General features: G+C 44.2%; 1 protein-coding gene across 1 annotated transcript in view; it reads left to right on the top strand.

Annotated features, from left to right (window-relative positions):
- Positions 1-14,985, top strand: part of PTPRQ (protein tyrosine phosphatase receptor type Q) — a 1,724,016-nt gene that overhangs the window by 852,018 nt on the left and 857,013 nt on the right. Inside the window, exons 33-34 of the mRNA XM_085652983.1 lie at positions 4,403-4,684; positions 5,239-5,523. Coding sequence (XP_085509109.1) covers positions 4,403-4,684; positions 5,239-5,523 — 567 coding nt within the window. The remainder of the gene's footprint in view (positions 1-4,402; positions 4,685-5,238; positions 5,524-14,985) is intronic.

Below are 14,985 nucleotides of genomic sequence, written 5' to 3'. Positions count from 1 at the left end.
CCAGTAGATTTTATCAACCGGAAGTAGTATTTTTGAGATTTAGAGAAGATCTAAGACCATTTCAGATTCAAATTTTTTACCCAAGGTTTGAAGGATAACCAAACTCTTTTGTCATTGAGTGTTTGGAAGAGTATGAATCAAGAGTACTTGAATTCAGAAGTGATGATGTGAATCAGTTATTGATTTCATCTATGAAGTAATTTTTTAAAGCAGTTTCAGTAGTTACTATTGGTAGATGGGTGAAAGAAGTGGTGAAGGAGTCTGGTGTTGACATAGAAAGATTTAAATCGCATTCTGTGAGGGGAGCTATGGCTTAAAGAGTTTATTCAGAAGGAGCTAGGTTAGAGGAAGTGATGAAAGCAGTGGATTAGTCAAATGCTGAGGTTTTCAGGAAATTCTGTTTTAAACCTGTAGAGCATGTTTGGCGACTCACTTTTAGATGTTTTGAACATGCATAATGCTAGCCCCATGTCTTGCCATAAAATGCGGATTCTCAAAGCTTTATTGGACAGAGAATCATGATTTTATGAAAGATACGGGGCCTAGCAGTATCCCTCCCTCCCTTCCCAGGTATTAAAAGGTGGATATGGAAGGGGAGGGAAGGAAAGAGATATTTGGTTTTAGGAGGTCAGAACGTAGCACAATTCACATTTAGAAAAATCAAAAAATAGACATGGAACTTTGAAGTTTTATGTAAAATGTATTTTACAGGGGGAAAAAATGTTGTCTATAAAGATAACTATTGTATTATTTGCAGATGTTTAAAGACGAGCATTGGACACTACAGAGACAGATACAGACTGGATGAATGGAGATCAGCGCTAAAAGAGGGAGAAGATAGAATGTTGTGGGTTTATATGAACCAAATGATCTAAAGTTCTTTATGAGTCATATAATGTTCGACTTTTGAAAATGTGAAGTGTTTCCTGCTTGGAGGTAGTGAATAAAAGTTCATAGATAATGCTAGCCGTCTTGTCTCTGATAAAATCACAATTCTCCGTCCACTAAAGCGTTGAGAATTGGCATTCTTTTCTGATGGAAACCATCATATCTATTAGATCAGTGAACGCAGTACTTACTTTTGCACATGGTTTGCGCTGGGCACCGCCGGCACTTATTTTGGTAGGCGTGGGGACCAGCACTCTTCTTGCCACTCCCAAAGGCATCAGTCCCGATCAACGCACTGGACACTAGCGGTATCAACAGCTGTGCTTTTGTATTAAATTTCCTCAGCTGTCTTCTGTGTAAAAAATGCAGGTAGCCTATGGAGGCAACAATGTAGGCACAATAAAAGCAGCTTCACTCAAACAGGCAGGCAACCAGTAATTTAATAAAAAGCATTGCAGCAGGAGTACAATTTACAACTGTTATAAAAGCAGTTGTGTGCCACGCCTGGTGACAAAAGCAGGCCAGGCAGCTACTTAAGAAAGACTGCCTGCCCAGGTGTGCATTGCACCTGGTCCAAAACTCCACCCTACTGAGGGTACCCGCTGCACTACATAATTGACATGCATGAGTATTTCATTATATTTGGTTTGAGCGTTTAATCTTTGACCAAATGGATGTTTACAGAGTGACTCTGCTTAGCTGAAGCAGTTAGGCCCACCTAACACTCAAACCCGGGGCGTAACACAAGTCCCTGCGGTGGAACCCCCGCCCCCAGGCAACCTAAAGTCTATGAATAAATGTGAGTATAGAGACTGCGGCGCCTTTACAACATTATCCTGGGGGATCCTGTATCTTGGGGTTATGTTACTGACTAAAAGGTTTTGTACATGTGCTGACCTTTGCATTTTCTGTTAAATGTGTCCTATTTGGGATATTGGAAGTTGCAAGAAGAATCTAAATGAACATCATTCTAAAATATTAATCCATGCTGACAGGTTCTGCTTTGGGATTATTTTACTACATTTGCAGTGGGCAATTCTTTGCCAGCAGTGTTTTGGGATGGGTATTTAATATTGTTTGTTGAGGGAAGGGAAAGGCTGCTGAATGCTGCCATGAACAGAAACAACTACAGGTTCTAAATTACCTACCTGTTCTTGATTAGACTCTGATGTAAAAATACACCTTGGTGAGTTTTGTTTTGGAACTCTGCTTCCTTGTCAGTAGATTTGATCCAACAGCATGATGGGTTAAGGTGCCTGCTTCTGAGGATGCTATGCAATTGCCTGTCAATGATTGTAATCTCAGCAGAGCCTACTCAGCCTTATTTTCTTTAACCCTCACTTAAAAATGCATGTTGAATTAGGTAACAGTATGTACTATTAAAGGTTAAGAAGTAAGGAAAGGGAGAAGGTGGGAGGGAAGCTAGTAAGGGCTAATGGCTGGAGATGGAGAGTGGAAATGATTACAAAAGATTAGGTAAATGCACAGAAAAATGAGGGGAAGGGGATCATTAGTACAGAAAGGGAGGCAGATGGTCACTGCAAGGCGACATATTTTGAAGGAGAGAGGATTTTCATGTAAGGGAGGAGAAGAGGAAAGCTATCTAGACAGGGCTGCACACAGAAGAGGTTGTAGGGAAAGGACATGCAAATAGGATTTATGGCAGATGGAGCAACAGGAAGGGCAAAGCAGAAACCGAGGACAGGAAGATTGTGAGGGAGAGAGAAGAAAGGGGTGGGGGAGCGAAGGAGGAAGTGCAGAAAGAAGAGAAGATCAGGGGTGATTGAAAGGATCAGAATGGTGTAATGACAGTAAAAGGGTGCACAAAGAGGGTTGGGGAGAGAAGGAGGAGAGGAGAAGTACCTGTAATAGAAAGTATAGAAAGGAGCAGGAAAAAAGGAGACAGAGAGAGGGGAAATGTAAACTTAAGCACACAATATAGAGGTATTGCATTTCAAAACAACAAGGAAAGTATGGGAAAAGTGTTGAAAGTGACTGACTTGGCCCCAAGAATGTGCAGTTCAGTACTAATATTAAGGGCCCAGTGTACCAGGTACTTAGGGTTTCGGATGTCCATGAGGCAGCTGGCCACACCCATGGTGTAGGTCGCTGGCTGCATCGTTGAAAAACTTTGGGCACTGACATTTATTTATTTTACACATTAAGCCACTGATCAGATGAGCTCCACTCCTCTTCCATTGCCAGTCCTGTGATTTAAAGAACTGAACTCAGAAATGTGATTGGTCCAGCTGCTGTATGGGTGCCAGTGATCTATGAGCTGGTCGCTTCACTGCAGATATCACTAAGTCTCTAATATGCCATGTAAGTGATCTATGAGACTGATTTTTTTCAACTGTGAGTAGACACTCATCAGAAAAATGATTAGTTTATATTCATAAACATTTATCCATAGTACTGAATTCCATTTATTTGGGAAGTGACCTTAATTCTTTGCTGTGACAGTTCAGGTCTGAATTATTTCTTAGGGCCTTATTATACGTTTGGCAGTCCGATGGAGTGCCAAACCACTGCACCGGTGGTCCAACCGCCCTATAAAAAGTAGGGTAGTCAGACCATAAATGGACCGCTGCCGCTGCCAAAGATCCGCAATCTCTGGTGGTGTTGCTGCGATCTTGAGGCCACAATATGCTTGGCGGGGCTGCAGCAGCCCCACCAAACTTATTACGAGTTTCCTCTCCACCTCCGTTTTCAGGGCGGTGAACCTGCCATGAAAACTGTGGTGGAGAGGAAACAAGGGGGCCCCACAGGGCCCCCGGTTGCCAATGCGCCAGGGATGCATGCTCTGCACGCACCTCCAGGTCCAGCAGGACATGAACTAAACAGTCCACGCCCTGTAGGAACTTGCTTTGGTGTTCCCAGTGTGGTGCCTTTGGGACCGCCAAAGAACCACCCGCCAGTGACAAAAAGGGTTGTGATCTGGTGGTCAGTGCACATATGGGTTTTTCAGTGCGGGAGCAGGGGGGTCCCGCTCCCACACCAACAAACTGATAATAAGCCCCTTAGTTGTGATAATAGGCATATTCCAATGGGGAAATTATACAACAGAAATAGGCCTTGCATGAGGTAAAATGTATATGCTAAGGGGTGGGGCAAAGGGTGTCTCTCTCACTGATTGCTCAACAATTTTCTAAAGAAATTTCAATCCTCTTTGATGTTGCAGCTCTGGGTGGAAATAAATAGCTTTGGTTTATATATTATATAAACTATATTGGTAGGTGTGTTAGGGTAGAAACCAAGTTGGATGTGGGTATAGTGATCCCTGTACTGGCTGTGTTATGTGAAGTAGGAACATGTCGAAAACATTGTCAATGCATCGGCATTAATGTCGAGCAAAAAAGCAGATGCATTTCACCTCAACAATGTACAGCACTGCAGGTGGTTTACAATAAAACTACTGACAAGACGCTCACTGTGCTCTCTAAATTCTTGTATCCATGAAATTGCTAAGCCTTGTTTCAAGATAATAATGTTGTACCTTCTTCTGCTTCCCCAGCTCCAGGAAGTCCACCATATGATCTGTCATATAGACACATTAATTCCACTGAGCTGGAAGTGTCTTGGCAGCCACCTGTCCACGCCAATGGAGTCATTTTGTTCTACTCAGTTCGATATTGGAATCAGTCACATGTCCTAAACGTCACTAGCAACTACTCCTCGGTTGTGTTATCAGATCTTCGCAAGTTCTCACAGTACGCGGTGGATGTGTCGGCCAGCACCATCTATGGCAACGGAAACCAAATAAGCAAAGTGCTGAACATGACCACTCTCGAAGATGGTAAGGCTTGATCATACGCAAGGAAATGGAAGGAAAGCATTTGAGTCTATCCGCTTCGCTTTGTAAATACCAAATCAAAAACACCCATACTAGTAAATAATATATTGTGCAAATAATTAGCCACTCAACTGCATGTCATTAAATGTGCCTCACCATCTGATTTTCGACCAAATGTTTTCCACATCTGTACAGATTCTGGACCCTGAAATGAATTTGCCAGAAATACAATATCTAGAATAATTGCTTGAAGTGAGCCCACTGCATGAAAAGGCCCTTAGCTGCGAGGGGGTAACACTAGCCCCATAAAACATCTGCATCATTAACCACACTTTGCTTCATAAACTGGCAAAAAGAATCAACAGAAACAACAGGGAAATGTGATATCCCTCAGACCGTATAAAACCACTCTTTTTCTGTAGTATCACTTGTGTAGGAATGTCATATAACCACAGCTGGAAATACACAGGGGAAACGTGCCAGCGGCTCCATGGGTTTCTGTGTCTCACTCCAAAGATATTTCACTGAATACCTTTTTTCCATTTTTATTTCTGCAGTTCCTGACGACTCTCCTCATAACCTGTCCTACAGCAATCTAAGCTCCTCTTCGATTCGCCTGTTTTACTTTCCACCTTCCTGTCCCAATGGCGTCATTCAGTTCTTCACTGTTTCGTGCCTGGGCACTGACGGTATTTCTCGGAGCATAAACAGTAGTTACTTGTTTGTGGTCCTAAGTGGCCTCAGCAAGTACAGTGACTACAGGGTTGCTGTCAGTGCCAGCACGTCGGCTGGAACCGGACCTCAGACAAGTAAACCTCTCTTTGTAAGAACTGATGAAGATGGTAATGTTATGCTTCGTTTTCCTTCTTTGCATGCCATTTCCTCTGAAGTTTCTAATTTGATGTATTCTTATTTCTCAGTGAGTTTTTATGCCCACAACCTGGTCTACTATGTTGATATAGACAAAACCGAGAACTAATGTACAAAACACAGAGGGGAACAGTTTGGGTTTGGCAAATGGGAGGGCAAAACACAAAAGTGTTGGAGGCCAGTCCTTCGACAACCTGATGGTAGATTGTCTACTAAATCAATAGTTCTTCACCCACGTGGTTTGTTATTTTTCTCACATGTGGTCACACTGAAAATGGAATGCCAGGTGCACTGACACATTATGGCAGCCTGCTAGGCATTGATTGTGCTTCACAGAAGCAAATCCCAAAGGGAGGGGGGTTTGTGCAAGATGAAGTAGCAGTAGCCCAGACACTCTGGGAATTTTTCTTTTTTTCTGTTTGGCACTGCCATGCCTTTTTCAGTGGATTTGGGCCAGAAAAATGAACATGAAAAGACCAAACCTATTACGTGGGAGGCAAAATGCTTTGTTTAAATAAATGCCCCTTAAAAGTCCTTGGGGCAGATTTATAATAACTGGCGCATCCCTGCAAATCAGCAGGGATGCGCCAGTTATTATGCGCCACAGCTGCGCCACCATGGATGCGCCGCATTTATAATGCAGCGCACCATGGGGCAAAAACGGCCCAGATGCGTGACGCATCTGTGCCGTAAAAGTGGCGCATTGCTGGAGTTGCGTCGCAAGCGCGACGCAGCTCCAGCAATGCTCTGGGGGGCCCTATCTGTACAATGCTGCGTCAATCCTTACGCCTGCTTCAAGCAGGCGCAGGGTTTTGACGCAGCATGGGCCTAAAAGTGACTGAGTGAAATATTGTAGATTTCACTCAGCCACTTTTAGGAGGCGTTCCTGCGCCGGAACGCCCCCACCTGCCCTGGAACGCCTACATGTGGCACAGGGCTTTACAACGTGACGCATCTCCCAGATGCGTCACGTTGTAAATACCCCGTACCATGGCGCAGGATTTGCGCCGCTGCTGCGTCACAAAAGTGACGCAACGGTGGCGCAAAAGTGGCGCAAGTGCAACATAAATCTGCCCCTATATATTTAAGAAGAAGTTTCCGAAGAATGAGTGCAACATTGCCTGATGATATTAATGATCTTTTTTTCGTTTTTGTATGTGATGACAACTAGTTCATCACCGAAAACATGGTACTTGCAGAAGGCCTCTCACAGCCTTCCACTAGTGACATTGAAGCCGCATAGTTTTCAGATGATCCTGGCAAATATGCTGAAGAAATTCAGTTATGAGTACAAAATGCTTTGTTTAAATAAATGCCCCTTAAAAGTCCTTGGGGCAGATTTATAATAACTGGCGCATCCCTGCAAATCAGCAGGGATGCGCCAGTTATTATGCGCCACAGCTGCGCCACCATGGATGCGCCGCATTTATAATGCAGCGCACCATGGGGCAAAAACGGCCCAGATGCGTGACGCATCTGTGCCGTAAAAGTGGCGCATTGCTGGAGTTGCGTCGCAAGCGCGACGCAGCTCCAGCAATGCTCTGGGGGGCCCTATCTGTACAATGCTGCGTCAATCCTTACGCCTGCTTCAAGCAGGCGCAGGGTTTTGACGCAGCATGGGCCTAAAAGTGACTGAGTGAAATATTGTAGATTTCACTCAGCCACTTTTAGGAGGCGTTCCTGCGCCGGAACGCCCCCACCTGCCCTGGAACGCCTACATGTGGCACAGGGCTTTACAACGTGACGCATCTCCCAGATGCGTCACGTTGTAAATACCCCGTACCATGGCGCAGGATTTGCGCCGCTGCTGCGTCACAAAAGTGACGCAACGGTGGCGCAAAAGTGGCGCAAGTGCAACATAAATCTGCCCCTATATATTTAAGAAGAAGTTTCCGAAGAATGAGTGCAACATTGCCTGATGATATTAATGATCTTTTTTTCGTTTTTGTATGTGATGACAACTAGTTCATCACCGAAAACATGGTACTTGCAGAAGGCCTCTCACAGCCTTCCACTAGTGACATTGAAGCCGCATAGTTTTCAGATGATCCTGGCAAATATGCTGAAGAAATTCAGTTATGAGTACTGAGCCTGATGCAAGCTAATAGTGATTAATACATTGGTCAGTAACACCCTGACCATCCTCAAGAACAGAGGTCAGAAACCCTTGTCCTAAACCCTGGTATCCTTAAGATTAAGGAGCTTGTGTTATTTACAGCAGAGGGTTCATGCTTATAGATTCATGGTATAGTAAACAACATAACAATACCAGACTCACTGAAAAAGGATGAATTTTTCAAACAAATCGGAGAATTTATCAATCCCAAAATACTGGAAAAACGTGCATCTTCAAAATTAAATGCAAATAATATAGCCAGTTTTGTACAGTTACCTTTTTCTATCACCATTTCTAGCTCCCTAGAATTTCCCACCTCCCTAGGATTCAACAGGTTTAACAGAGTCTCAATCAAGGGCTTGACATATCCTTAGGCACAGTGAAAGCATGTTTGGCAGATGCAGCTATAGCACTTATAGCAGCTCCTGGTCTTAACACTGACATAAGTTGTCACCTCATCAGTGTACACAGAAGTTCTAGCCAGCCTGAACCTCACTTGAGTAATTGCACTTCTAAAAATAAAATAATAGATATAAATGTATTGCTATTTTTTAGATTTATGACTGTCTTAGATGCTTTCAACAGTGCTGCCTCCTAGATCTGAAGGAGGTTTAAAGAATTGCAAATGAAATAATTCCATTACAGAAATTTGGAAGGTATATACGTTTCTCAAACACACAGCTAACAGTTTTGTTCCTCATCACCTATATTTAACAATGTAACTGGGAGAACACGTTTGGTAATGGAGAACATATTATGTGGATCCGCCACTGATCCTCAAAATATCTTTAACTGTTTAACATCTACATGTGGTCGTTACATGACACTGCCTAGTCTTTATTTCTAATTGTAAGTAGATGACACTCACATCCCCTTGGAATGGAAGGTGTTACCAATCAATAGACCTGCAATGAATTAGAAAATGTGGCCCATCTGTAATGAGCATCCGATAAATAAACTCCTTTTTACATAGCCACAACACACAAAATATTACACTGTTTCCACATTGAACACACATATTTTATGAATGTTGATCGAGAAAGCACTCTCATCTGAGCCCCCTTTTCATATGAAAAACTGTAAGACACGTTTCAAGATGTCCGATCATTCGTATGGCGGGTGGGCCAAAGGCCCAGGAAATGGGACTGCCCGCTATGTATGCGGTGGTCCCGCATTAGGCATTAGGATGCCCCCGCCATACTTGCGGGCGCATCAGGCATTCCTGACATTGCGGCGGGCGGTGCTTTCAGCAGCACCCTCCGCAATGTCAGAAATGTATGTTGTGCATTTGAATGCACAACGTGGCAGGCACCGCACGGTGCCTGCCACCTTGTGCATGAAATGCAGGGGGGTACCATAGGTACTCTCCCATGTGCACCACCCACCCCCGAACACCCTGGGGGCCCGCAACGGGCCCCCAAAGACAAAACCGCATACCTTTCCGCCATGATGATAATATGGATGGCGGTGCCTGCAAGGCACCGCCACCATATTCCTGGGCTTTTCCACCCGGTAGGCAATCGGGCGGATTGCCTACCGGCGGAAAACCGGTGTACGGTCTTGCCGTCCGCCCGGGGCTCCCCCCGCCATCCTAATGTGGCAGGGGAAAAGTAATGTGGGCTGGAGATTTTGGCAGGCGGATTGCCACTGCCATTCAGGCGGTGGCGATCCGCCCGCTATAATAATGACCCCCTTACCATCTGCTATTGTATTTAGAACACAAGTTTGAATCCAGCCAAGACCAGCACAGCCCTCCACCCTAATAAGGTTGGTAAATTGATTACCATGAATTTAGGTGATGGTAACACCGTTATTGAAAGTGCATAGAAATAGCAGGAGAGTAATATGAAAATGTACATTAAAACACCAATTATAGGAGTCTATGATACAAAAAAATCACACTTGATCCAGCAAACAAATCATGTGGGATTCAACAACTCTGAAACCAGGAGCTCACTACGCATTCACCAATAGAATAATATGGACATGACTTGTTCATCAAAGGACTATGGGTCTTAGTTAGAGTTTGGCAAACGGGATACCCTGTCAAAACATGTTGAATATTCTCTCTGCCCTATTAAATGGGTAATAGACAATATTACACCTGTGATTAGGTGTGTACGCAATTTGTATAATTTTCTTTAAGTAATTATGTGAAGTTATGGCAAAATTATGCAATATTCTGTTTAATTACATGAAATGCAAATCCATCATTTCGTTCTACATTTTAGCATGAAATGTGTCCTCATTTCAACTTTTGATGTGAGGATGCATTTCAACAAAAACACCTCTAACACCAGCTGCTCACCCACATGAAGTGGCATATTGGTGTAATTTTGGAAATAAGTATAATATGAAATTCACAGAATTGCACGATTTTGGCTGGCATAATTTAAAACTTTCCTAGCCCTGCTTGTAATACGGTGGAAGAGATATTCACCACGTTTGTGATGGACAGTCCCTCTACCAAACTCTAAATAAGGCTCTAAATGCTCTACCACTTCAACAAGTAGTATTCAATTATATTTCTAACTATATGAAGGCACTGTAGTTTTGATGCTGTCCCTACCTAAAAATCATGCATGCAGTTTTATTTACTTTATCAGTCATACAGGATTTATAAAGCGTTGCTATTCACCTTCGAGGGTATCCAGGTACTATATGGTATGTAATGAACACTCTGCTCTTTCAGTATATTCTTACAGATAAATGGGCAGCATACTGCTACCCCACACTCATTTCATGCTAATCTACTGATGTAGATAATGGACCTATTATTTTACCAGCTTTTCTGAAGTATGATTCTCAAATAACACCAAATCCATAGTGAAGGTAAAGGGCATTCTCACACTACAGGAAGTCAAATTTAAATGTTAAAGTTGGGTGACAGTGAATCGTGGTTCCTTTCCCACACATCAAGAAACTTTGTACTCTGTGATTCGTTAAGTTCCAGAAAAATGTATGTTAGGAAGTAATTGGCATCATGTTTCTTTAAGGAGTGAAGCCTAATTGTTCTAGGCTATACAGATTTATGTGTTTCACTCACATGTGATTTTATGAAAATCACTTTTTTGCCTCATGGTGAAAATATTTGCAGGTAAGTCAAGGTTCACTGTAGAACATGGGTTTTAATATGTATATATACCCACAGAGCCTTTATGTTCACTAAATATAGCAATATGCCTCCATTGATTTATCTAGGCGTTGGAGATTTTGTGGTCAGCTAATTTCCAGCATAACTAAAAATACCACACTAATAGTCTGTCTATACATTTTTCAAGTTCTCAGCACTTGGTGATAAGCCCAAACATCTGATAAATGTATTTACCATAGCACCCTTAAGTTGTGCTTTGGAATAAAAAGAATAATAACAGCAGGCATAATACAGGTCATTTAGTCTTCATTTGGGGGTGTCCCTGACAGCTGCCCTCTAGAGTCTCTTGTTTTTGTGCACTTGATTTAATTTCTTAAGGTTAGCTAAACTGCACAAGAAGGTTTGGTAACAGCTGATTCATTGGCATAGGCGTGCAGTTTCATGCTGAGCTAAAAGTGACACAGTACTGTACCTGTGCTGTGAGACATCAGACATCTTCAGCTTCTGTACTCAGCACCTTGCATAGATGAAAATATATTTACCCCATGTCACAAGACTTTTGTATAGTAAAGAAAATGTATTGTGGCCCACAAAAGAGCTGCAAAGACTAGCCTTAAGAAGATGCCACTCCAGCCCATAAGCACACCATCCTGGAAAAAAATAAGACAATCGGCTTGGTGGAGATAAATGTTTGGGGGACAGTAATGGCTCAAGATGCAAGGAGGTTCAGTTTGACTTGTGTAGTCTATGCTCAGGGGAAGGGGTCTAGAGCTCCACGTTCCAGGTATTTGCAGTCCCTTCCAGTTCCTCCCATTCCTCAGCATATTATTTCAGTTCCTTTTATTGTAGAGTTTTCCCTTCCGAAAGATGGAAATAACATAATATTATTGTTGGTGGATTTTTCAGTAAAGACATAAATCCTTCCACAGGGAATCTTGGCTCCAAGAATACTAGTTGTGAATGGTGCATTATTGCCCAAAGGTAAACTCACACGCAGCGTTGGTGCTGTTGGAACTCTCTCTGTTTGATATCATTAACCATAAACAACTGCTGGATTGTCTTGATGCGATAGGCATAAAGGGGAGACCATTGGCTGTGCTCGAGTCGTTCTTGACGGATCGTGAACAACTTGTTGCATCAGCCAATTTGAAATCATCCACTTTCACACTTCCTTGTGGTGTTCCCCAGGGCTCATAACTGAGCCCGACACTTTTTAATATATATGTGGCCCCTCTAGCACGATTGATAGGATCTCTGGGTTTATCAGGCATTTCCTACGCTGCCGATACCAAAATTATAGTATCTGTGACAAGCAACCCTTCGGATACAGCTTTATGGTTTCACAACTGTCTTCTTCAAATCGGGCAGTGGATGGCCTCGAATTGTTTAAAGCTTAATTCCAATAAAACTGAGTTCCTTTTGTTTGGAAATAATGTGTCCTTTTAGTCACCTTCTTATTGGCCACAGGAATTTGTCTCTCTCCCCATTCCAGTAAACAAGGTGAAGAATCTGTGAGTCATATTTGATTTCAAGCTCACGTTCGGAGGTCATGTTAACCCCGTTACATCAGCATCATTTTACACACAGGGGGTATATTCTCAAGAACGTGCGATAATCATCGTCAAAATAGGTTAACGCAATTTCACATATCGCCGTCTATTGCGGGAAAATAACTCCGTGTCAACGTCACATTCTCAACACGGCGGTAACATGCAATAGTTTCCCCATAACGCTTCAAATGTCCGCGATAACATTACCGGGACGGCGATACAAATCCAAACCTGAACGTGAAAAAAGTTGCGTTGGGCCCAACTGCGATAAAAAAGTCAGCGATAAGCAGCGCCAGGTCTGCAAGTCCCACAAGTCATGCTGCAAAAAAACAGCATAAAAGCAGCAACAAAAACACAAACAGAACACAAACAACTGCGAAGCACCATGGATGTAGCCGGAGCAAAAACAGAGGACAACCAGAAACCCACAAGCCCCACGGAGGACAGGCCTGAGACCCTGGGGTCAGGGCAGGGCAAGGAGAAGAAGAAAAGGAAGACGCGGTTCAGTCCGCAGGAAAACAGGATCCCAATAACAGAGGTGACACTGCCACCATCTAATTGCTATTGGTGAAATTGTCAGCACTAAATGTTGCACTTACACTTGTCAGCATGATGTGCTAATGCAGAGCAGTGACATGCACGCAGGGAGTGTGTCTTGGAATTAATTTATTTGCACATGCTGTGCCTGTGGTCATTTTGTCCTGTCCCATGATTGCTAAGGACAGTCCCAATGGGACATGCTCATGTGAAGAAATTGTTAATGATAGTGTCCCTTCAGGCTATTCCCGCTGCTGCTGCACTGGGGTGTGGTCCACCTGCCTCATCCTCATCCTCATCGTCCTGTGCATCTGGCACATGGATCCATGGGGCATTGGTGCGTACACATATGTTGTGCAACACACAACATGCAATGATCATCTTGCACACTATTTGCGGGCTGTACAGGAGTCTTCTACCTGTGATGTCCAGGCACTTGAAACGTGACTTCAACACACCAAATGAGTGATCCACAATGCCCCTGGTGTGTTTGTGGGCCGCATTGTACTGCCTCTGGGCCTGGGTGTTTGGGGCTTGGAGGGATGTCATCATCCACGAGCGGAGTGCATATTCTTGATCACCTGTGACAGGGGAGAGAGATGTGTCAATCGGTGGTTCTGAATTCTGTGTTGGCAGGCTTATTAGTATATTGGTGTGTGATGTGTGGGACTTTGGGATTCATGTTTGACATGTCTTGAATGTGGCAAATGAGCGGCATCCATGTTTATTACGTTGCCTCACAACTGCTCCTTACTCCCCGAGCCTATTTACTTGTGTGCGCTGCACAGTTGCATCACTTACACTCCTAAGACACACCATTGTAATGACTGTCTGCGCATGTCCACAAGCTTGACAACGACACTGTGATATTGGCCGTTGAAGGTGGTTGGCCATGTGTGTGTAGGCCTATGGTCAGGATATGGCAAACACATAGACCCACGCAGTAGTTGCTTTGGTGGCCATCCCAGAAGTGAACCACGCCCTGAGCACCGGGCTATTAATTTCCACTCCTACGCTGGCCCAGCCCACTCCGCTTACGCTTACAGTGGGGACGACATAGCTACATGTCCAAGGTCTACCCCACTGCCTGAGGTAACATGGCTGCGTCCACTGTCTAGGACACTACATACACCAGCAGTATATGTCCACATGGACATGTCTGTGCTCTGCATACTTGAGTCTGTCCAGCAGATCACCTCCTCACTTGGTATTGTGTTCATTCTGGTTCATGGGTCACTTGCCTCCTTCGCACATGCTTGGTTCCCACCTTTCACCACATTCTGCTATTGTGTGGTAGAGGTGCCATGACGTGGATGTTTCTACATGGCTGGCTCCTGTTACCACAGTTCTCTGTGTTGTCGTGTCTGGTAGGTGGGCATGTTGTTTGGCCTGTTGTATGTGATATATGTGTGCATACCCACAGTTGTGAGTTGCATGATTGTAGAGTTGAGGTGTGTGGTGTGTTCATTTGGTACTTGCCAACGAGCAGTGCATTTCCATAGGTGCCACCCTCGAAGCACTGGTTGATGATGGACTGTCTGAAGATGTAGGAAGCATGCACACTGCCTGGGTAGTTGGCGACGACATTGGTGAAGAGTCCCTGGTGGTCCACTATTGCCCTCACATTAATGGAATGCGTGTGCTTTCTGTTGCGGTAATTGTGTGCAGTGTCGGCAGGGCGCACAAGTAGGACATGTGTGCAGTCAATTTCCCCCAACACGCACGGGAACCAGCTATGGCGTAGAAGCCTTGCTTGGTCTCCAGCTGTTCCTGCACAGTGTGGGGGAGGTGAAGGTGCTGGGGTACCAAGCTGATGATGGCATCCAAGGTAGTTCTGATGAACTTTGATAGGGCTGGCTGTGAGACTCCTCCAACTCTGGCCGTTGTTGGTTGGAAGGTACCAGAGGCCAACAGGTGCAGCACAGCCGGCAGCTTTGTCTGCGGAGGGATGTTGGTTGTCCGCTGTGTTGGTACCGTCAGCCTGTGGGCAATGTGGGTCAGAATGCAGAGGATGGTTGTCCTTTCGAACCTGTAGTGGGCAATGACTTCCTCTGGCGTTAAGTCTGTGAGGCTGGTGCGTTTTCGGAAGGACCTCTGTCTTATTCTGCACTGCCTCGGTGGTAGTCCAGGGGGGTGG

Source organism: Triturus cristatus, chromosome 4_1 (assembly GCF_964204655.1).
Source record: "Triturus cristatus chromosome 4_1, aTriCri1.1, whole genome shotgun sequence".
NCBI lineage: Eukaryota > Metazoa > Chordata > Amphibia > Caudata > Salamandridae > Triturus > Triturus cristatus.
This window is presented reverse-complemented; position numbering and strand designations above follow the sequence as displayed.